We start from the raw sequence: 24,063 nt of genomic DNA, 5'->3' as shown, positions 1-24,063 counted from the left end.
AAATATAGAATAAAAATAATTTAAGATTAGTTAAAGTCTAAGATTTACTATAAAATATAAATCTTTTTAGAATTTATAAACTTTTATTAAAGATTTATTTATTATTATTCTTAGATTACTAGATCTTTAACGAAGTTATTAAAAGAAAATATTAAGAATATTAAATTAAGATCTTTTAAATAGTCTAATAATATTAAATATATATTTAACTAGTTATAAAATATCTTTTTAAATATATTAATATTACGATATTTTAATTTTAAACTTTTAATTTAAATTAAAATAAATATTTTAGAATTTATTTTAGCGAGTATTTTAATTTAACTTTAAATAAATAATAAATAATAATATTTAATAATCTTTTATTTTAGAAAGATAATAGCGATAAAGTAAAATTATAAAATCTATAATTAAAAACTTCTCGCTATTATAATAATATTTAAATATTAATATTATTATCTAAAAGAAAGTCTATATTCTATAAAAGTATTAATAAATTATAATAATTTAAAATACTTTATAAGATTATTTAATTTAAATAATCGTTAGATTAAATAGATAGTAAAGTTATTAATATTTAACTTTATTATTATATATAGATCTAATAAGATAAATTTAATTAATATATTATCTAGACGCTTTAATTATAAAAATAAGGATAAATTATTAAATTAATTTTTATCTATATTATAGTAGAAGCTATTAATAATAGAAAATTTAATAAATTCTATTTTTATTATAATAAGAATAGTATATAAATAAATTAAAAGTTATAAGAATATAAAGTATACTCTTAATAAAGAGTATTTATCTATATTATATAATTTAGATATAAATATATAATATTCTCTAAATATTAATAAAATAAAAGAAGTAATTACTTAAAGAATAATATTTATAAATTTAATAATTATAATAATATAAAAGACGTACTTAGATATAATATATTCTTTAAGACTTAGAGAATCTTAATTTAAAAATTTAAAAAGTTTAAGTAAGATATTTACTTATTATTATTATAATATAATTAAAAAGTAATTTAATTTTATTACTAAGACTATTAATTATAAATAATTTATCTTATATTTAATTATCTAGATACCGATAATTAATAAAATAATATATAATTTAAATAATAATTCTATATTTAAACTTATTAAGATTCTTTAATATAAGAATATCTATATTTAATAATAACATAATAATATAATATAGAATAAATAAAGAGAAAATATTAGAGTTTAGATAGTAGATAGTTAGAAATTATTAAAGTATAAAAATATATTATATATCTCTAAAGAGGCTTTTATTCGCGAAGAGCTATTAAGATTCTATTATAATAATTCTTTAGCGAGATATTTTTTATTTAATAAAATAATTAAATTATTAAATTAAAAATATTATTAAAATAGTATAAAGATAGATATAAAGTTATATATTAATATATATAATATTTATTAGCGAGTAAAGATAAAAAGATATTACTCTTATAATAAGTTAAATACACTTTCTTAATCTAGCGAATCTTAAAAAAAAATTATAATAAATTTTATTATCGATCTATCGTTAAGTAAATATAATAAATATATTTATAATATGATATTTATTATAATAAATTAATATATTAAGATAATAAAATATTTTTTTATAATTAAAAAGATTAACGTAATATAATTATTAAATCTGTTTTATAAGAAAATTATTTTAAAATATAATTTATTAAATAGTATTATATCTAATTATAATTTTATCTTTATAAATATATTTTAATTAAAAGTCTACTTTTAATAAAAGATAAAACGTAAATTAAGTATTATATTTTATCTCTAAACTAATAATTAAATTAAATAATAAAATTAAACGCTAGAGTATTATTTATAAAATTATTATAATAAAAAATAGAATAATTAGATAAAATTCTTATTAATTATAAAGTTTATTTATTAATAAAGGAAATATAAGATATTAGAATATAATTTATTCTATATAATATATAATTATAATTTAATCTTAAATTTAATTATTAAGAATAGTAATTTTAGAAGAAAATTATTAATATTAAAGGATTATATAAAGAAGATTTATATATTACGCGAATCGCTAGCGAATAAATAGTCTAAATTTATTAAATTATAAGTAAAGATTTATAATAAAAAATATTAATTTTAAGTATTTAAGAAAAAAGACTTAATAATATTATTAATAAAAAATCTTAAATAAAAGAAATCGAATAAAAAGCTTTTAGATAAGACTATCGATTTATTTATTATTTAAAATTATATTAAAACTTAAATATATCGCTTAATATTATTACTTATTTATTAAATTTATAATATCTTTTATATATCTCTTTTAAAGCTTTATAAGCGTAGAATTAATAATAATAATATATCTAAATATATTATTTTAAAATTTATTAATAATATCGAAGAATAAGAAGTAGAAAAGATATTAAATAAATATAAGTAAAAAGATAAAGTAAAGTATTTAATTTAATAGATTAAATATTCTATTAAATATAATTAATAAATTATTAAAAAGAATATAAAATATATAAAGAAGTTATATATAGTTTTTTAGAAGTTAAAGTTATATAAATATAAGCGAAGAGTATAATAAATATAGATATAAAAAAGAATTTAAAAGTTAATAATTTTAAAAATAATCTAAAGAATTATAAATAATAAGATCTAATATATTTAAAGATATAGTAGTAATAAATATATATAAAAATCTATATATTCGAAGATATAATATAATTATTAAAATTAAATTAAAAATTATATAGATTAAAGCTTTAATATAGATAGAATATAGTTAAGATTTTATAATTTAATTTAATTATATTATCAAAGCAGTAATAATTACTATATTCTCTATCTTTTTATTTTTATTCTAATTCTCGAAAGAAGAAGTAAAAGAATTATATTTATTAGACGATTTTCTAGATAAGCGAGATAGAGATAAGTCGATAGATATATAAATAGTAAACTTATAAGAGATAACGTTATTATCTAAATTATCGTTATTATTACTATTAATAAATTCGATTAAGCTTATACTTAGTAATATAAAGAAATTAAAAAATAAATAATTAAGAGAAGATAGCTTAATCTAGATATATAATTAATATATATATTATATTCGCGAAATATATTATAAAAATATAAATAATTATTAAAAAATATATAATATTATATATCTCGATTATTATATCTAAAATATTTTATAAAGTTTTTATTTAATTTAATTAAATCGTAATAAAGTTAAACTTCTTATATCTCTTAAAATAGTTTAATATATATTAATATTATATTAGTACTATATTTATAATTATAATAATATCTTTTAATTATTAGAGAGTAATAAAGATAAATTTATTATTTAAAACTCGCGTAATATAGTATATTAATAGCGTAAATAATTATATAATATAGCGTTTATAACGCTAATAATCTTAAAATAAATAAATATCTTTTAAGAATAAAACTAGTTAGCGTTTTATATACGCTATAAATTTAAATATATAATATAATTATATTAAGATATAGTTACTACGCTAATAAATATAAACGCTATATTTTTTAAATATATTTTTATACTTATTAAAATAAGCGTTATAGATTTTAGAGTTATATTTAAAATCGCGATAAATATAATAATAATAAATTTTTTTTTTAAGAGAAGATATAAGGCTAGCGAAGCGCGTAGTAATTAATTATTAAGCGAGCTATAAATATATTAAAAATATCTCTATAATTTTAACTATTATATTTATAAAAATAGCGATTATTTTAAAATTTAATAATATATAAGAAGAGTATAAAAAGATAATATTATTTATACGCTTTAAGTTAATAAAATAAATAATTAATATAATATCTAACGAAGTATTAATAATAGAAAAACTTTAAATAAAATAAAGAAGTTATATTTAATAATATTTATAGACTCTGAAAATTATAAACTTTAGATATTAATAAATATATATTATATAATAATATAACGTATCTTAATAATAATAATAATAATTAATTTTAATAATAATAAATAATAAATTATTAATAATAGATTCTATATATATAATTATTTTATAATATTCTATAAAAGTATAATAAGAGTATATATATTATATAGCTTTTATAATTTATAAATTAATATTATAATATTTAAAAGTAGTATTTAATATTTTAAAAAATTATAAATTATATTATATTAATATATAGCTAACTTAGAAAAAATTCTTTCTCTTATATTCTCTCTAGAATTTAAAGAGTTTTAATAAATCTTTTTAATATTTATAATTTAGATATAATATAAATTTAAAAATAAATTTTTAAAAGAAGAAGATAATATTAATTAAGATTTTTAAAGAAAATTTAATTATTAGATAAAGCTATAATATAGCTAAAAGTTTTAATATATATAGACTTAGTATAAAAGCTTAAAAAGACGATATCTCTATTTTTCTTTTTACTTCTATAAGAATTAATCTTATTATAAAATCGATATATACGAATATATATATATCTACTATTAAGTTTATATTAATATATAATACTCTAGATCTACTTATACTTAATTATATAAATACGTTTAATAATATATTTAAATCGCTTAGAGTATAATTACTATATATCCTACTATATTTAAGAGTATTAATTTCTTTATTAAGAGCTATAAGACGACGTCTTTTTAATAGTAAATCTCGGCGATAAATACGCTACGCTATTTATTTATTAATATTAAAATTAACGATATTACTACTACGATCTTCTAGTTAATTAACTTTATTATTATTTATATAGCTAAGATTTATTAAATTTATAATTTAGAGTTATATTTTATCTAATATCGTTTAAAATATAGAAGATTCGTTATTATTTTTACTTTATTATAATTATAATCGAGTAATAACTATTATACTAATTTTAAATTACTATTTCTTAAAGAGTAAAAGAATTAAAATTATTAGATAAACTTATATAATTAAGTATAAATAGATTTAGAGTTATATAGTAATATAAATTTAATAATAGATATATATATATTAATATATATTAATCTTATAATAAGATTAATTCTTATAGAAGTAAGAAGAAAAATAAGAGTATCGCTCTCTTAAGCTTTTATATTAAATCTATATACGCTAAGAGTCTTAACTATACTATAGCTTCGCTCGATAGCTAAGTTCCCTTTAAGAATCTTAGCTAATAATTATATTATTATTATTAATTTAAATAAGAGATATATAGAATATATAAGACTACGTATATAATAGACTAAGATAATAATAAAATTAATATAGTCTTCTATTTAAGTAACTAATGGTTATAAAGTGATATCAATCTAACGAGTTTCTATAACTATTGAAGAAGTGAATCGAAGGCTCTCAAGATCAGCTCCCGGAGCCTTTTGACTTCCGGGTGCGTCACCCGACGCGTGTTCGCCAATGTTGATGGGCCCTAGCCCTAACGCCGTCTCGCGCTCCCCTGAAAGGGCTCGACGAGGGGTGATTCATGAACAGTAGCAATGGGTACGATATCCTCGATGGAAAACAAACATACAAACATCTGTTTTGATAAAAAAAATCTTGATCCGATATCATTGGCTTTTGCAAAACGCTAAAGGCTACGGGTGTCGGCAACCGGAAGTCCTGAACAGCGCTAGTACGAGCCCTAACCCTACCTTACCTCCAAGTCCCAGACCTACCTTAGAGTCCCAGACTTGACCGCAGGGGTCTTAGCGTTCGAGATTTTCGGTGCCAGGAGGCCATAAGCACCAACACTGCGATGAGCCTCCCCCACCTCATTGATGCGGCGAGTATCTAGCTGCACCCACAGCAGAGAAGCGGGACGGGTTATGCTCGTTACGACTAGACCAAAAGGTGATCACTAGTAGTCCGTCACTAAACAGTAACTTATACTAGTTGTAGGCTTGAAAGCGTACGACCGCTTTCCCACACACATCTAGCAGTGCAAACGTACCTCAAGAAAGACCCTAAGATCCCTCCGACCCACGTTTTACGGCACTCAACTAGCCTCGCCCGGTTTACAGGAACATTATTGATCAGCATGGAGCACCTTTTCTTCATGGCGGACCATGAATCTGTAGAAGATCGAGTTTATGGCAGCGTATCTGGCAGATGTACTGGAAGATGATGACGGGACTGATATCAGCCGAATGGGACCACGCGTTTGCAAAACTGCCAAAGGGAATGTGTTTTGGAAAGGTTTTATGTTGAGATTTGCTGCAGCACCTGTGTTGTAGCTACCCCGCATGGTGGCAATCAGGTGGCAAATTAGCATGGTGGCAAATACGGGTATAAGTAGCCCACTCAGCACTCCCATAGCTACCTAATTAATCAATCCTTCTCATACATTTCCAACATTTTATGCTGGGGACTTGGAAGCATGGGGGACTCTTGAGTACGAACAACATCGTAGGGAATTGATAAGCGAGACGGGCGCTAAGGTCGGTGCTGCCGACATTTCGATGCTCTAGCCGGTGACGGTTGTTGGAGGTGAGGGGGAGGAAGGGGATGGGGAGTTTGGCAATGGAGGTGGGGAAGAGTTGATGATGACGATGACGAGGAGGAAGTGAGAGGTAAGGCGCGGTATGGGACCAAGGGGGTGGGGTAGTCGGTATTGAGCAAGCTATTTGTGGAGGAGAGACTGTTGAAGTATCGTCCTTTTCACGGCTTGGAACTGCTTCTATGATTGACGGATATTATTTCCATCAAAGACAAATACAGTATCGACTATGAGACTCGTCATCTCCAACTGTTTCCCCGCGAGAAAAAATGAACACAGTCTTGCAGAGTGCGCTTCCTCGTCCTCTTGAAGTGCGTCACCTGGCTTCGTTCAACTGCGACCATAAGAGTGAAAGTTATAAAGACCCTCAAAAGCACCTCCAAACCATCTCGCGGTATTATCATTCTTGCTCAGCATCAGATTCCGAAGAATCTGAGCTGTCAGAACATTCCCAGTCAGCGGCATGCAGAGGAGCCTCGGAGTCCTCAGACCTAGCGAACCCAACCTTCTCCCCAAGCCGCACAACCTTTGAAATATCCGAGTCAGAGCTTCCACTCTTCAGACTGTATGACTTTTCCAAATCCTGCAGCCGCTTCACCTTGTTGTCCCACAACCAATCCGGGTTGGTCTGCCTGAGCTGATTCGCATTCTTACTCTTCTCGATGAAATCTGCTTTCAGATCCACCTTGGCTTTCTTCTCCGCCTTTCTTTGCCCCCTGACAGCCTTCTCGTACACGGGCTCCAATGCAAAAGCGGAAGCGCCCGGTCCAAGCGTGAGAACAGTGGCCACAATGGCTCCGCCCACGATCGCGGTGCGCATAATCCAGCGGCCGGACTGCTGCATATGGATCTTGCGCCGCAACACCTTCCTCTTCTGCTTGAATTCCTCAAACAAACTCTCGTCGTAACTCTGCGATAGGATCTCCTGCGCGTGTTGCACCATCTTCTGTTCCTGCTTGGTCTGCGAGAGTTTCTCCAGGTTGTCGGCTACAACTTTGCCCGCTTCTGTCTCCCCCAGAGGTAGCTTCGGCCCCCGCGGGTCCACCATCTGACGGGAGATGTGCGGCGTGAATTCGTTCTCCAGGTATGGGATGATAATGTCTAGTGCCGATTTCCTCGTCTTGGGTTCGAATCTCTTCATCTTGGCTTGCTGCGCGTTTTGCAGCATGGCGCCAAAGAATTTCTTCTCCACACTCAGCGTCTTTTCTCTTTTCTCTTCATCCTGAAGATTGGTGCATCCCCATTTGGTCGTGACTAACGTGCAGTTGTTGCACTTCTCCATGCCGATCAAGTTCTCTAGCATGCGGAGGTTTATCTTTCCAACACCACCTACTTTTGCTTTGGTAATATCATGGAGGTACAGCACGCCTGCTAGTCTTTGTTTAAGTTTGTAGCTTGTGTTAATATAAGTTGCGATTTCTGACAGGACTTGGGCGTCATTCAGAGTTCCGTCGTCGAATCCAGGCGAGTCGATAAGATGGATTTCGTAACGGCAGCCTTTGTGGTGGTAGTAGAGTATATAGTCTTGAACCTCCTGTGTTACTGGAGGGAGCGTAAGCTTCCAAGCAAGCAACAAGTTATGAGAAGTTGCGTACCTCCATCCAGGTCCGATGGGGCCCCGATCGGGATGTCCTCATTTCCAGTGACGACGGAAATGAATGTGCTCTTCCCAGCTCCTGTGAGACCCATCACAAGGATGTAGAGAATGCGTTTTTTGGGGCCTGTAGAGGACATCTTCGTCTGGACTGTGAGGTCTGGCATAATCTAACACTAGCTGTAACCTTGGGAATGACTGAGCGCAAAATGTTTGTAGAGCTAAAGCTGTGCTTTCGCTAGAAACCAAGATCCTTTCTTGCTTTATAACCAGGTGTGAGACAGAGTTGAAGGGATAAACGAGGGAGTAATAAGGCTTCAGGTGATGGAAGCCTCACTCGATGAACGGGCGAGAACTTGCAAAGTGGGGATCATGCCTGCAGAGTGGTATCTGATGACCCGCTGGATCCCGGGGAGTCATGTTCTAGATCGAGGCTCAGCGTCTCACCCCAATCACTTCGGGTTCTCCATGAACATCGATCTAAGATCAGTCTCAACATAGCCCAAGCGGCGTGACTTCCTATGCCTCGTAGATACGTCTGCGCTGGCCTGTATCTTGTTTGTCAAAACATATATACCCAAGTAGATAGCAGGGAATCTCAGACAATTGACTGAAATCGCCCAAGCAGGTTGTGCAGGTAGCTGCAGAACTTCAGCCTGGTCCACAGGAGGGGAACCAAAAATGGTGCCGCTAATGCATGAAAAATTTGTGATCTCAGGGCGGGGGAAAGGGCTGAGGTAGCCTAGAATGTCGATGATTTCGCCTTGAGGTTACATTTTGCATTTCGTCTGCGAGACGCCAACATCCTGCCGACTCGGTGTAATCGTATCTACCCCCATTCGCGCTATACCCCCATTTGCGCTATCTTAAATCCGATAATTCCGACGTAATACCAAAATGCCTACCTTTTATCAAATTTGTATGGCGAACTAGCACAATAGTATTAATCTTTCATTACTATTAAGGCTTCTATATCGGAGAGCTTAAATCATCATTTTTTAGGCCTTATCAGCCTATTATATCTTAAAAAAACCGTTACTACCTCCTCTTCTACTACTTTTTCTTCTACTACCTCTTCTTCTACTACCTCTTCTTCTATTACTTTCTTACCTCTTTCACCTCTTCCACCTCTTCCATCGCTTCTATCTCTTCTACTACTTTCATCTCTTTTACCTCTTTTATCCCTTTTATCTTACTATTATTACTAAGATAGAGTCTATAATAAAGTCTACGATAAAGTCTTTAATAAAGCTTATTACTATAGCGGAGGTAATAGAGCGAGGTTTAGTAATATTAATAGACCTAATATAGAAGATATAGTAGCCTTTTTCTTAACTAAACTTCTATCTCTCTTCGTATTTCAAAAAATAGCTAGTTCGAGATAATATATACTTCGAAATTACTTCTCAAATTTGTTACGAGCGTACCCTTGACACACCACTCAGCCCTATGGCCTAGTGGCTTGGCGGAGGCATCTCCTACTATATCATACCTCCTTCCCACCTACATAGTTCGATAGCCTTATTATCCTTAATCTACCTCACCCATACTGGTATCGCACCTATACTGGTCCTGACATTATAATAAGACTCCTTCATACCCCCCGGCGAAGAGAAATGTAATTCGGGCACACTCCATTCGAATTAGCGGACGAATTCAAAGAAATGCGCTGGCAGGGGCTTTGGCAAGAAACCAAGTTGAGCCATCGTATCCCTAAGTAAGCCCACCAGACGGGTAACTCGATTTCATAGCGAATCGGACTCGGCAAACAGTGGTCGAGGGATAAACAAGGCATTAGACCATTCGTACGGCTAGCGAATCGAAAGAAATAGCCAACACCCCCACACTCACAGTGAGCCTGCTACAATAGCGACGGGAACAGCCCCGAAACGACTCGATTCCACCTCTTCACTGAGCATGTCGATAACACACATAGTAAGCCTGCTACAAAGGCATATGCGGCATTTACATAGTGAGCCTGCTACCAAATAGCATTCAACAAATTCGATTCTTCTTATCACCTACCTCCATACCAAACCCTACGACAGAGGATGGAATGAAGGATAGACTTGATGGCAAGAGCATGGGAGACGCAGGGCAAATCTACAGTGAAGCTCCCAGGCCAGGCTGCCAGTAGGTGTTGAAGGTAAAAAAAAAAAAGTGGAGGACTATGACAAGCAGACTGGGCAAGGAGAAGAACTCGGAGAATCTTGCTGGTACGCAGGCAAGATGTGGCTATATCTCCAGGATCTCTGGAGGACAATGCAGGCATAGCACAGTCAAGACCAACATACGGCCCGGCAATACCACTACACCTCGGCAAATCTTCTCCGGTCGAGGCCTACACGGACTATGGATGTTTGGAGACACAGGGCAAGCGATGGGCGTGCATCTCCGGTCTACCAGCCATGGGGGCCATGGCTATTAAGAGGGGGGGGTAGTGTTACGAGCGTACCCTTGACACACCACTCAGCCCTATGGCCTAGTGGCTTAGCGGAGGCATCTCCTACTATATCATACCTCCTTCCCACCTACATAGTTCGATAGCCTTATTATCCTTAATCTACCTCACCTATACTAATATCGCACCTATGCTGATCCTAACAAAATTTCTTATTAGTTAAATTATTTAATCGTTCTTAAATAAGCTTAAGAGTTATAAGTTATTCTTCGTTTTAATATATATATTTATATTTAGTCTTATCTTTTTTTCGTTACTTTATCTTAATAAGATTTTTATTAATAATATAAAGTAAGGTGTTATTTACTAGCGCTAAATTATATACTTTTTTAAGCTTTTCTAATAACGCTAAATTAAGATTATTAATATTAATTTATTAAACTAGCTAATTAATTTACTTTATATTTATCGAGATAAAAGATATAAATAGAGTATCGCTATTAAATATAATTATTATTATCTTTAAAGATAAAGATATAATAGATCTTAATTCTAATATCTTAAGTTTTAATTTATTAAGAATAACTTATAGCTAAATTAAAAATAGTTTACTCTTCTATTATATATATCTAATATTCTTTTTTATTATAGTATTTATTCTTACTATTTAAATAAATCGAATAAAGTCTATTTTATTTATCGAATAATTACTTTTAAGTACGATATTTTTTATTAGATACTTACTATAAGAGTAGAAGTACTCGAAGCGAACTAATAGACTCGCTTACGTCGCTTATTAGACTATAAGCTATATAGCTAAAGCGAGTATTTAATATACTTAATAAAGTCTTAAATACTTATAAATTCTCTTTTTTCTTCTTTTTTCTTTAGTTATTAGCTTATTTAATAATTAATCTATCTATTCTATTAATTTCATAATTATCGATATTCCTTCTCCAGACTTACGCTAGGCTCTATTCGGGCTAGCTCCTTGGCGGCTTAATACTCTAATAACTTCGACACATATATTACTTAGTAATCTTTATAGTTAATAATTCATTCATATAATACCACTAATATTATTATTTGATATACGGTTTATTCTCTAATATAATATTAACTATCCAACATAGCCGTAAGCTAAGCTATTATTGCCTGCCTGCTCCTACCTACCTACCTACCCCTGCCCTGCGGAGATCTCTCAAATATCGACTACTCAATCGCCTTGTTGTGGAGGAGATATCCGGACGATTCCCTACCTGCCTGCCTACCTACCTGCCTGCCTGCCTACCCTGCCTCTACAGGGATCTCTCAAATATCGACTACTTAATCGCCTTGTTATGGAGGAGATATTCGGACAATTCCCTACCTACCTACCTACCTACCTGCCTCTGCGGGAGATATATTCAACTATCTCTCGCTTGTCTTACCTATTACCCGCCTGCATCAATAAAGAGATCTCTACCTAATCCGTTATAAACTCGGATTAAGAAGAAACCCGTTCTAAATTATTATTAATAATTTAGTATTATTAGGCCCAGATTCGTAGCCTTAATACTATTATTCAAAATCTTAACATGATTACAATTCGATCTCTTTATTGAGTATATCGATAATATATATAATAAGCCTACTACAATAGTAGTAAATATATAATCTCTTTATTAAGTATATCGATAACACTATAAAAGAGATAATTTTAGAGCTTTATAATATATTTAGTAATTACGATAAGCTAATAAAGAATAACGCCCTACTTTATAACTCGGCGTTTACTATAAAAAAGAAGAAGGCATTTAACGAGTTCTATACTCGATTTTCAGCTACTATTACGCTATTGAGCTATAGCGAAAATCACAAGATCGCTATACTACGAAGATTAATTCCCACTTCGATAATACGTCAAAATTATAAATTCATTACACTACCTCTTAGTACCCTATATTATTACTTTAAATATCTTCCCAGACTATTATCCTATATTAATACCTCTATTATCTATATCCGTAGGCCTACTATATAAGATTTAGCTTAATATCACGATTGAATACTAAGAGTGTCTACGAGAAAAAGTTTATAGCAATATGCTTCAGGCCATAAAGGCTAGTGCACTATAAATTATAACGATCGTCTCGCTATTATCGCCTCGCCCGTCGCCATGATTTAAACTATAGAGATATAGCTATTTAAGAGGGGGTAATGTTATAATTACCGGCATTCCTTCTCTAGACTTACGCTAGGCTCCATTCGGGCTAGCTCCTTAGCGGCTTAGTACTCTAATAACTTCGACATATATATTACTTAGCAACCTTTATAGTTAATATTTCATTCATATAATATTACTAATATTATTATTCGATATACGATTCATTTTCTAATTATTAACTATATATCTAGATTTTATAATTATATAACTACTACGTAGTTTTATTAAAAGAAATCTTATTATTTTATAATTTTAATAACTTTATTTATATAAAGCTATCTAATTTAATTATAATAAATAACTTATAAATTAATTCTATTAATTTATAAAGTAGAAACGTTCTATTACGATTTATTAGCGATATTTTTAATTTAATAAGCGACTCTTATTAAAATACGCTTACTACGTAATTAAGCGATTATAATATTAATTCTAATATCGATAGAAATTCTAATAATACTATCGATGAAAATAATAATCGCTAAAGCGTTATATTTAATAATTCTTTATTTATAAATAAAGACTCTTATCTTATAGACTTAATTTAAATCTAACGCTATCGATTTCTAGAGCTTAATATTAAGAAATAATTAATTATCGAAAAATTTAAGCTAATCGAAATATAGAATATATAAGAATATTATTATAAATATAGCGATAATTATTATTATAATTTAAGTTATAAGAAGATAAGTATTATTAAAATATCTAATACGTAATATTTTAATAATTATAACTCGATAATTATATTTCTTTAAGACTATAACGATTTTATCGTCTTAATATCTTATATTAATTTTTATATAAACGAAGAAAAGACTCGCTAATCTTCTATCCTCTTAATAAATATTAAAAAATAAATCTAAAGAAATATTAGAAATACGATATTATATAATATCGAGAAATCTATTTAGAAGGAATATAAGAAATAATATCTAAATTAAGTTTATAATCTAATTATTAAGTCTTATAATATAGATTACTAATTAATTAAAATAATAATAAAAGATATATAATTAATAATTAGCTTTAATAACTATCTTACTATACTCTAATTATAATAAGATTACTATATAATTAATCTAGAATATATAAAAAAATTACGAGATAGAATAATAGAGAAAATTTCTCTAAAAAATTATAAAGAAGATTACTTAATTTATTATTTATACTATACTATTATAATAATATTAAAATATAAAATAAAGATTATAAAAAATAAAAGAGCTCTTTACTCTAGATAAAACTCGCTTTAATAATAAGATAAGTAATTAAAAAAGTAGTAATTAATAGTATATTAAGTCTAAGAGATAATATATAAAGAATTAATAAGATTAAAAGAAGAGTTTATTCTCGTCGATATTATAAGATTAAAAGTTTAAGCGAATTAAATTTAAAGATAGCGACTCTTATATTAAGTTTAAGATATCTTTTATTAAAATATAATATTATAATTATAAATAGTTAGAATATTATAAGAATTCTTTTAAATATTTAAACTATATTATAGATAATAAAGTATATAATTATAAATTAAGTAAGAGAAAAAATAAAGTCTAATACTTATCGCTATAGTATTAAATATATTATTAATTAAATAACGATCTCGCTCTTTATTATTAAGAGATAAAATTATTATATTAAATAAAAAGTATAAGATAACTACTCTAATAGATATCGATAGTGAGAAAATCTTTATATTATAATCTTTTATTAAAAAAATATAAATTTCTAAATCTAAATACGCGCTAATAATAATATATATTATTAATAATTATTAAATACTCTTATATAAGAAGTATAATCTAATCTTTAATCTCGCGAATAGTCGAGAAAAAAAGTAAGAGTAAACTTTAAAGGTATATATTATAAATATATAAGAATATAATCTTATTCTTAATTTCCCTTAAATTTATAATATTAATTCGAATATTTATTAATACGAGTAATTTTAAACTTACCGCGATTTTTTTATAAGTAATAAAATATAAATAGATATCGTAATAATAAATATAGAGTAATTTACGTTATTAGCTAATATAATAATTATATATAATCTAAAATAAGCGTTTATCGTCTTTTTATATTAAATTTTATTTAAAAGTAGTAAGAATAATTATAACGAAGTTATATAATATAATATTACGTAACTAGATAACTCTAGCGTATTTAAATAACTTAAAAATCTATTAAAAATCTTTTTAGAAGAATTATTTAATAATCTTAATATATATAATTAGATTAAGTATTTAATTAATCTACTATCTAAAAAGCTATCTAAAAATAATTTAATTTATAATATATTATATAATAAATTTATAGCGATTAAAGACTATTTAAATATTACGTTTAAGAGAAAATAGATTTAATCTTTAACTAGTTAGATTAACTCGCTAATATTATTTATTAAGAAATTAAATAACTCGCTATAATTATATATTAATTATTAAAAACTTAACGAGATAATTATTAAGAATAATTATTTATTATTACTACTCTTAAAGACTTTAAAAAGATTTATATATACAAAGTACTTTATTAAGATTAATATTCGTAATATATATTATAAAATATAAATACGAAAGAAAGATAAATAGAAAATTATCTTTTAAATTTATTATAATTAATTTAAATATTAAGTAATATCTTTTAGCCTTATAAATATCTTTATAATCTTTTAAACTTATATAAATAAAGTACTTAAACTATATATTAATATCTTCTATATAATATACTTAAATAATATATTAATCTATTTCGAAATAAAAGAGTTATATTAGAAATATATATATAAAATACTACGCGTACTATTAGAGTATCGACTCTATATAAAATTATCGAAATATACTTTTAATTATAATAAAATTATCTTTCTAAGATTCTTAATAAATTAGCGTAATATTTAAATAAAATTATTATATATTAAGATTATTACTAAGTAATTAAAATTAGAGTCTATTAAAAATATCTTAATCTTTCTAGAATTTATAGATTTCTATTAATAATTTATATAAGGCTTTTTATAGATAACTATATCTTTAACGAATTTAATTTAAAAGACGAAGAAAGGCGAGATTAGATTATTTTTTATATTTAATAAAAAAGTATATAAGGCGTTTAAAATACTTAAATAAGTATTTATTATTATATTTATATTAAAATACTATAATTAGAAAATATCGCTTATTATAAAAATTAATACTTTTAATATAAATATAGATAATATACTTAAATAATTAAGCGAAGATAAGTAATAATATTCTATTACTTTTTTTAACTATAAATTTAAAAATATTAAGTCTCGCTAAAATATATATAATAAAAAGCTCTATATAATTATATTAGACTTTAAAAATTAAAAATATTATTTATAAGATAATAAATACTCTATTTATATAATCTTAGATTATAATAATTTATATTATTTTATAATAATAAAAGAGTTTAATATAAAGTAAATTCGCTAAACTAAAAAATTAATTATATTTAACTTTATAATTAAATATTATAAAAAAAAACTTAATTTTATAAATATATTATTAAGAAAATCTAATATTATTAAATCGAATAATAGCGAGAATAATAATAATAATTTTCTTTTTATCTTACGAAATAAGCTTCGTAATTAGAAATACTAATTTAATTTATAAAAATATAATAGTATATCTATTATAATTAAACTTATAGCGTTAATAAAGTAATTAAATAATATTATTATCGTAAATATTTAAATTATTAATTTAAATAAGAGAGTATTTAATAGATAAATATATATTCTAGATATTACGATATCGTCTTAACTTCTAATTTATTAAATTTTAAAATTAAAGAGATTCTATTTAAAGTTATAAGAATTAATAATAATATAGTTACTTAAATTATAATATAAAAACGCTTTTATTATAAATAAAAAATAATATTAAAAATACGCTATTAAATAGAATAAGCTTTCGAAATAAAGAGTTAATAAAAATAGATTACTACGTTATAGTCTTATAGTTTATATTTCTAACGATCTTATTATAAAGAAAGAGATTCTTTATATAAATTATAATAACTTTAATATTAAATACTTTATTTATAAGTATATTAAGAAGAATATTAGATTTAAGTATTATTAAATAGATATAATAAGTAATATAATAGAATATATTCGTATTTACTTCGATTATTAAAGAGTATAAATTTATTATTATAAATCGTATAACGAGCTAGCGTCGATTTCTCTAGATAGCGTAAATTTATTTTATATTATAATATTAGATTTTATTATAAATCTATTATCTATAAGAGATTTATATATTAATAAAACTTATAATATTATTTTAATCTTAATAAATAAATTAATTAAGTATATAATATACGTAATAATTATTAAGAATTTAAAGATTAATAACTTTATTAATATCTTATAGCGAAAGTTTATATTACTACGCGATATAATATATAACTTAATTTCGAATTAAGACTTTCTATTTATAAATAAATTTTAAATAATATTATATTAATATTTAGATATAAAGCGTAAATTAAATATTATATTTTATTCTTAAATCGATAATTAGATTAAGAGATAAAATTAGATATTAAAATATTATTTATAAATATATTATAATTATAAATAAAATAACTAGTCTAAAATCTTATTAATAATTATATTTATATATAATAATAGCGTATATATAAATATTAATAAGATCTTATAAGATCTATTAATAAGATATATAGTAGATTTAAAAAATACTTTTAAGAATAAGATCTTAAGAGAGAAAGTATTACTTATTATAGAGCGAGTAAAGTAATTATAAGAGATAAAATTATATTTAAAAGAATTATAGAAGCGAGCGTTAAAGTAGTAAGTAAAATATTATAATAGTAATTATAAAATTATAATTTTTAAAAAAAAAGATAAAGTATTATTATAAAGTTTAAATATATATATCTTATAATTAAAGAAGAAATTTAATTATAAATAGTTTAAATCTTTTAAAGTATTAAAGAAAATAGATATATAGACTTATAAACTAGATCTCTTTATTAGATATAAAAAAAAAATCTATATTTTATATATCGCTATTAAAGTTATAATATTTATATAATAATAATTTAAAATTATAAATAATCTTAATTAATAAAGAAGAAGAATAGAAGATTAATAAGATATTAGATAAAAGAGTTTATAAGAATAAGACTAAATATCTTATTAATTAAAAAAACTCTCTATCTTATAAAGCTTTATAAAAACTAATAAAATATCTCGAAAATATTAAAGATATAATTAAGAACTTTAAGTAAGTAAAGAAATTATATAAACTAATACTTAAGATAAAGCTAAAGATATAATTATTAAGAGAGATTAAAAAATAAAAAAAATTATAAAAATAATAATAATAGAGAAGCTTTAAAGGGCGAATAAGTTATAATTAAAAGATCTAGCGAAAATAATTAAAATATTTATAGATTGATTTTAAAGCGCTAAGACGCTATATATAATAAGAAAAATAGCTATTAAGATTATATATATAACTATTACTATCTAATATTAATCTATTTATTATCTTATATTAAAAAATAACTATTTATTTAAAAGATTTATTAAATAATAAGAAAACTTAGTAGAGAGAATAGCGAGAGAAGTAGTTAAAGGAGAGATAAGAATAATAATATTATATCGAAGTTTCTTAACGCGATAAGCTATTATATATATTAACTATATACTTTAATATATATTAATAAAATTTATATTAATCTAGCGATAAAGAATAATATAAATATTCTCGCTAATATAAATTATAATAAAAATATCTATCTAGTAAATAAGAATTAAGTCTATAACGTATACGTAATTCTCGCGAAAGTATTATTTATATTTATACTAACGCGAGTTAATAGAAAACGCGATATATATTATATAAAGATTATATATAAAAATATATATATAATAATAATAAAAGGGAATTAATATATATTAGCGTAATCTCTTAGTTATTTAATATCTCTTTTATTTATAAATAGCGTCTAAAATAGCGATAAGAGAAGTAGCGATAAGAAAAGTAGCGATGAAAGAGGCTAATAGCCTTCTTAGCCGAGTATATTTTTAAAATAAATATAAATACTTATTAGTAATAACGCGAGGCGTAGAGACTATAACGGCTATAAGTATTTAATAACTTATAAAGTTATAAGAGTAAAGATTTAATATTACTATTAATATATTAATATACTTTTTATACTATCTATAAAGTATTATAAAGTATTCTTCGAGATATTTATTATATATAAAGTTAATCTAAATAACTATAATCTTATTTAACTATTATCTTAATTAATATATATATTATACTATTACGATAATATATAGCTCGCTATTATAATATTATAATAAAAACGAATAAAGATAAAATAGTATATATAAAGAAGAATTAGATACTTACTTATAATAGCGTTAACGTTAATATTATTATTAAGAAGAATAAAAATTAAATAGAAAGTAAATCTTTTATATTTACTAACGCGACTTTTAACGATTATTATAATAGAATTACTACGATTATAAAGTAATAATATAATAATAGCGTATAATAATAATAATAATAGTATATCGTAATAAGATAATATTACGTCTATATTCTATTAATTAAAATAATAATATATACGAGTAAAGGCCTATAAATTAAATTCATAATCATTTTTTTAATCGGGGCTATCGATCTTTGATAAGCGATCTTTGATAAGCGATCTTTAATAAGCGATCTTTGGTAAGCGATATTTAAATGCCTTGCTTTTTAATAATTATAAGATTAAATTTAGAAATTTTTAGAGCATTTAGAAGCGTAATCTACGCTATATAATTTTAAAAAAAATCTTAAAACTTTAATAGAGAATAATAAAGTTATTAAGTAATTAAAAGTACATAGACGAGATAGACACGCGTATAAGAGATTTTGATAGTTACGGACGCTAATTTATTTACCCGCGATAACTTAGCTAATCTAATTAAAGAGCGTAGTAATTCTAAATTTATAATTAACTATATATATAAATTTAAGATTTTCTAGCTTAGCTCTATCTTATTCTATTATATATATTAATAGCGATATTATCGCGATTTAATATATAAATATAATAATATACTTAAAAAAACCTTAAGATATATAATATAAATACGTTATTATAATATATATTAATTTAAACTATATTTAAGCTAGTAATAAATAGCGTAGATAATATTAATAAATTTATATATATTTAATTATAAAGCGTAATAATAATAAGATTTAAGAGTTAAACCTTCTAAAAGAAAATATAATTATAAGAGTAAAAGTATTTAAAGCGAATTAATAAGCTCGCTTATATCGCTTATTAGACTATAAGCTACGTAGTTAAAGTAAGTATTTAATATACTTAATAAAGTCTTAAATACTTACGAGTTCTCTTTTCTCTTCTTCTTTCTTTAGTTATTAGCTTATCTAATAATTAATCTATTTATTCTATTAACTACGTATCTAAACCTCGTAATTATATAGCTACTACGTAGTTTTATTAAAAGAGATCTTACTATCTTATACTTACGATATATAGTTATTAAAGACTAGAAAAAATTAATATTTAATAGTTAAAGGAGATATATAATATAAGTAAATAGATATAATAAAACGATATCGTTATTAATATAAAATTATATAACTTTAATATTAATATATAATATATACTCGTTATATATTAAAAGGCGATATCTTTCTTTTAATATTTTTCGAGTTTATAATTTAAAGTATTTATAAGAAATAAGTTAAAAGCTAATTATATAAAAAGAATTAAATAGAATATATCTAATAAATTACTCTAAGTTTAATATGTTATTTATCTAATTGTTTTTACTTAATATAATAACTAATTTCTTTTTCTCTAAGATATTAAACTAAGCTTTTATCTAAATCTTATCTTTAAAGATAATAAATAAGAAAAGAAGCCTTTTATCCGCGAATATATATTCGATAAGAGTCGCTTACTCTCTACTCTTATTCTAAGCTATATATATATATATATTATACTTAAAGTATATAATTCTTACTTTATTAATAGCACTAAGAGTAAATCCTTTCTTATTTATATTATATATATTTTTCTTCTAAATATCGTACTTCTAAATAATTAATTTAATAAGCTAAATCTATCGTAGTAACTTTTCTATATTATAAGTTATAATACGCTCTTTATTTAAAGACTAATTAAATCGACTCTATAAATTCGAATAACGTTTAATAAAACTACGAATTTAATTTATTTTTAACTCTTTATTATCTTATTTTACTACTAATATTTTATTAATTATATAATAAATAAGAGAAACTTTAAGAGGCTAGTCTTACTCTATTATTTATAAAATCTATATCTTTAAAGCTTTCTTCTCTATAGAACTTAATTACTATTAATCTTTAATTACTTCTTAATAAGAATAAGTATTAGCGATATATTAATTAAGAGTAGAAGAAATAACTCTATAATATAACGTAATAGATTTAATAGTAAGCTTCTTTTTATAAGAATCTAAGCTATTCTTATAGACTAAAAGAACTTAATTATACTTATTAAATATAATCTCTAAATATTTCTTTTTAAATATCTCTTTAAAAGATTTTAAAGTCTTTAATAGAGATATTAATAAAGCTATTAGCGGAGGGAAGATAAGAGAAATATAGTTTTTTTTTACTATAGTGGAACTATGAAATTATAATAAGTTCTTTTCTTAGCTTTTTAAATTATTTATTCGATAATTAATTAGTATAGCGAGGCTTATATATATACGTCTATTTTAGATTATAAAGACTTATAGAAAGATTTATAGAAAGGCTTATATAGAGAATATATACGTCTATTTTAAACTATAAAGACTTATAGAAAGGCTTATATAAAAGCTTATAGAAAGGCTTATAGAGAGGCCTATATAAAGGCTTATAGAGAGGTTTATATATATCTATTTTAGCTAATAGAAGATATTTAGCTTACGATATTAATAGACGACTCGCGAAAACTACGAATATCGTATTTTTGAATAAATTAGATTTATTCGAAGTCTTTAGAAAGTATTTTAAAATCTTATTTTTCTATATTCAGAAATCGATTACTTAGACTCTTATTATTTAATATTTACTTTACGTAAGCCTTATTAAGTACGCTTTCTTTATTATCCTATTTATAAAGATCTTTCGAAGTAATATCGCGTTATTATTTAATCTCGCTATTATTATCTAACTTCTTATAGCGATTTTATAAATATAATATCTTAAGAAGAAACTTATTTAATATTAATTTAAGAACTAAAGATTACGACTTAATTCGATTTAAGAGAAATTAAATTAATTAGAACGTATTATTCTACGATTTCTTCTTCGCTTAATAATATAATATTAAATAATTACTCTATAGTAAAATACGTTTATAGTTATTATTTCTTTATTTCTTTATCGAATCTCTTTAAAATTAAAGTTCTACGATACTATAATACTAGGTACTTAGACTATTATATAAGATTTATTATACTCTCTATTTTATATAGCGTTTTAAAGTATTAAAAAAGAAGTTTAAAAGTCTATTTATAAGTATATTAATAGAGATCTAATAAATTCTAGATATATATAAGTAAATATAAATTATAAATTAGAATAAACTATATACTTATAATATAAACTCTCTTATAATTATAAGAAATTAAATATTAAGTTATTTTTTTTCTTTTTTTCGAAGAGGTTTTAGTAGATTTAAATTTACTTATAGTAAGATATAGCGTAGCTCGTAACTAGTTACTAGTTACGAAATTTATAATATTTCTAATAAGTATTTTACTATATTATATAGTCTAGATGAAATATCGAATACTACTTAGATATATATATCGCTAGAATAAAAATAAGCTATATCTAAGTCTAAGATAGAGATATCTATTATATTAAATCTATAGATGACGACTATAATACCGTAGCATTAGCTATTATAATAGACTGTGATAGTAGGCTATTTGAATGTAATAGTGGTAGCTATGGTAGTGGTAGCTATCTATGTCGGATTTATCGGATTTAAGATGGCGCGAATGGGGGTAGATACGATTAGCAGATCGGAGAGAACATACTTGACAGTCCCTTTTCATGCCAATGCTACCATAAAGGAGGATATAGAGAATACTTTGGTAGAATGGCTACTCTTGTTGAGACAAGTCTGCCCGAGAAGAGGAGGATCCTGAAAAATCCAACGCCCATAGTGTCGGGCTCTTACGTGCCGGACTACAAGCTGTGTCCGGGATGGCTATGCCACCTAGAGTTTATAGTCTATGGTATCAAAGATCCTCGAACAGAATGAGAAATTGAGTCCAAATACCTACCTATCTTAGCAGAGGCTATAAGATTACGAGTAGTGGGCTCAGCGTGTTGAAAGTAGGATACCAGACATGCTACCTCTGTAGTGGCTGGTAATTACTAGCCCTGGTAATACGCGACATGTATGCGATAGCCGAAGGGGCTGGTATTGTAAGTTTGTAACACGGGCCTGAGGATTTAGAGTTGAGGTGGTCACTTTTCCTACCCGGCGTGACTCTTATTCGCGACGCGCCTGCCTCGAAACACCTTTTATTTGTTATAATACCAGCCCCTTCGGCTATCGCATAACATGTCGCGTATTATCAGGGCTAGTAATTACCAGCCACCATCAGCCACCTATTTTATGTATATAAATATCCATATATCCCATCAATTAATAATCAGTCTTTCAGTTATAATTATTCTATTTCTAATATATCTAATATTCTACTTTTAATAGGTTATAAGCTCGAAAGCGGGTAAAACAGTATCGAATATCCTTACACTTTCTAATATAAATATTAAACTAAGTCTTCGATAATCGTTTATAAATAGATACATCTCATAGCGACAGCCCATTTTTTTAACTCGTACCCATCGACGAGAGAGCTATCGCTATTTAATCCCTACACAAAAAATATCGAATAAAAATCCTTATTTCATCCGAGGTCCCGAAATAATACGGGCAAATCAAAAACCCTTATATTATTCCGAGGTCCCGAAGCAATACGGGCAAAACAATCATTCCGAGGTCTTGAAACAATACGGGCAAAACATCAAAAACCCTTATATCATTTCGAGGTCCCGAAACGGGTATTTAAAGTCTCGGCACTCTTTCTATTTTCCTTATCGGGGTTTTTTATAGATTTAACGAGGTCGGGTAAATAATCAATTTCGAATATAAAGCGTGGATTTGAAAACTGATATATGGGATACGATGTACTGGGGTTTAGGGAATCTAGCTTCTAGAGCTATCGGGG

General features: G+C 25.5%; 1 protein-coding gene across 1 annotated transcript; it reads right to left on the bottom strand.

The window, feature by feature from the left end:
• Positions 1-6,933: 6,933 nt before the first annotated feature.
• Positions 6,934-8,294, bottom strand: HO133_006861 (uncharacterized protein; the record flags this gene model as incomplete). The annotated part of the gene is made up of 2 exons (XM_037297757.1): positions 6,934-8,075; positions 8,129-8,294. The coding sequence occupies 2 exons, from the start codon at positions 8,292-8,294 to the stop codon at positions 6,934-6,936; spliced, it is 1,308 nt and encodes a 435-aa protein (XP_037146958.1).
• Between the last annotated feature and the right edge of the window lie 15,769 nt (positions 8,295-24,063).

Source organism: Letharia lupina, assembly GCF_014066315.1.
Source record: "Letharia lupina isolate WasteWater1 chromosome Unknown contig_27, whole genome shotgun sequence".
NCBI lineage: Eukaryota > Fungi > Ascomycota > Lecanoromycetes > Lecanorales > Parmeliaceae > Letharia > Letharia lupina.
Note: the sequence above shows the minus strand (reverse complement) of the source record. Positions and strands in the feature narration are given on the sequence as shown.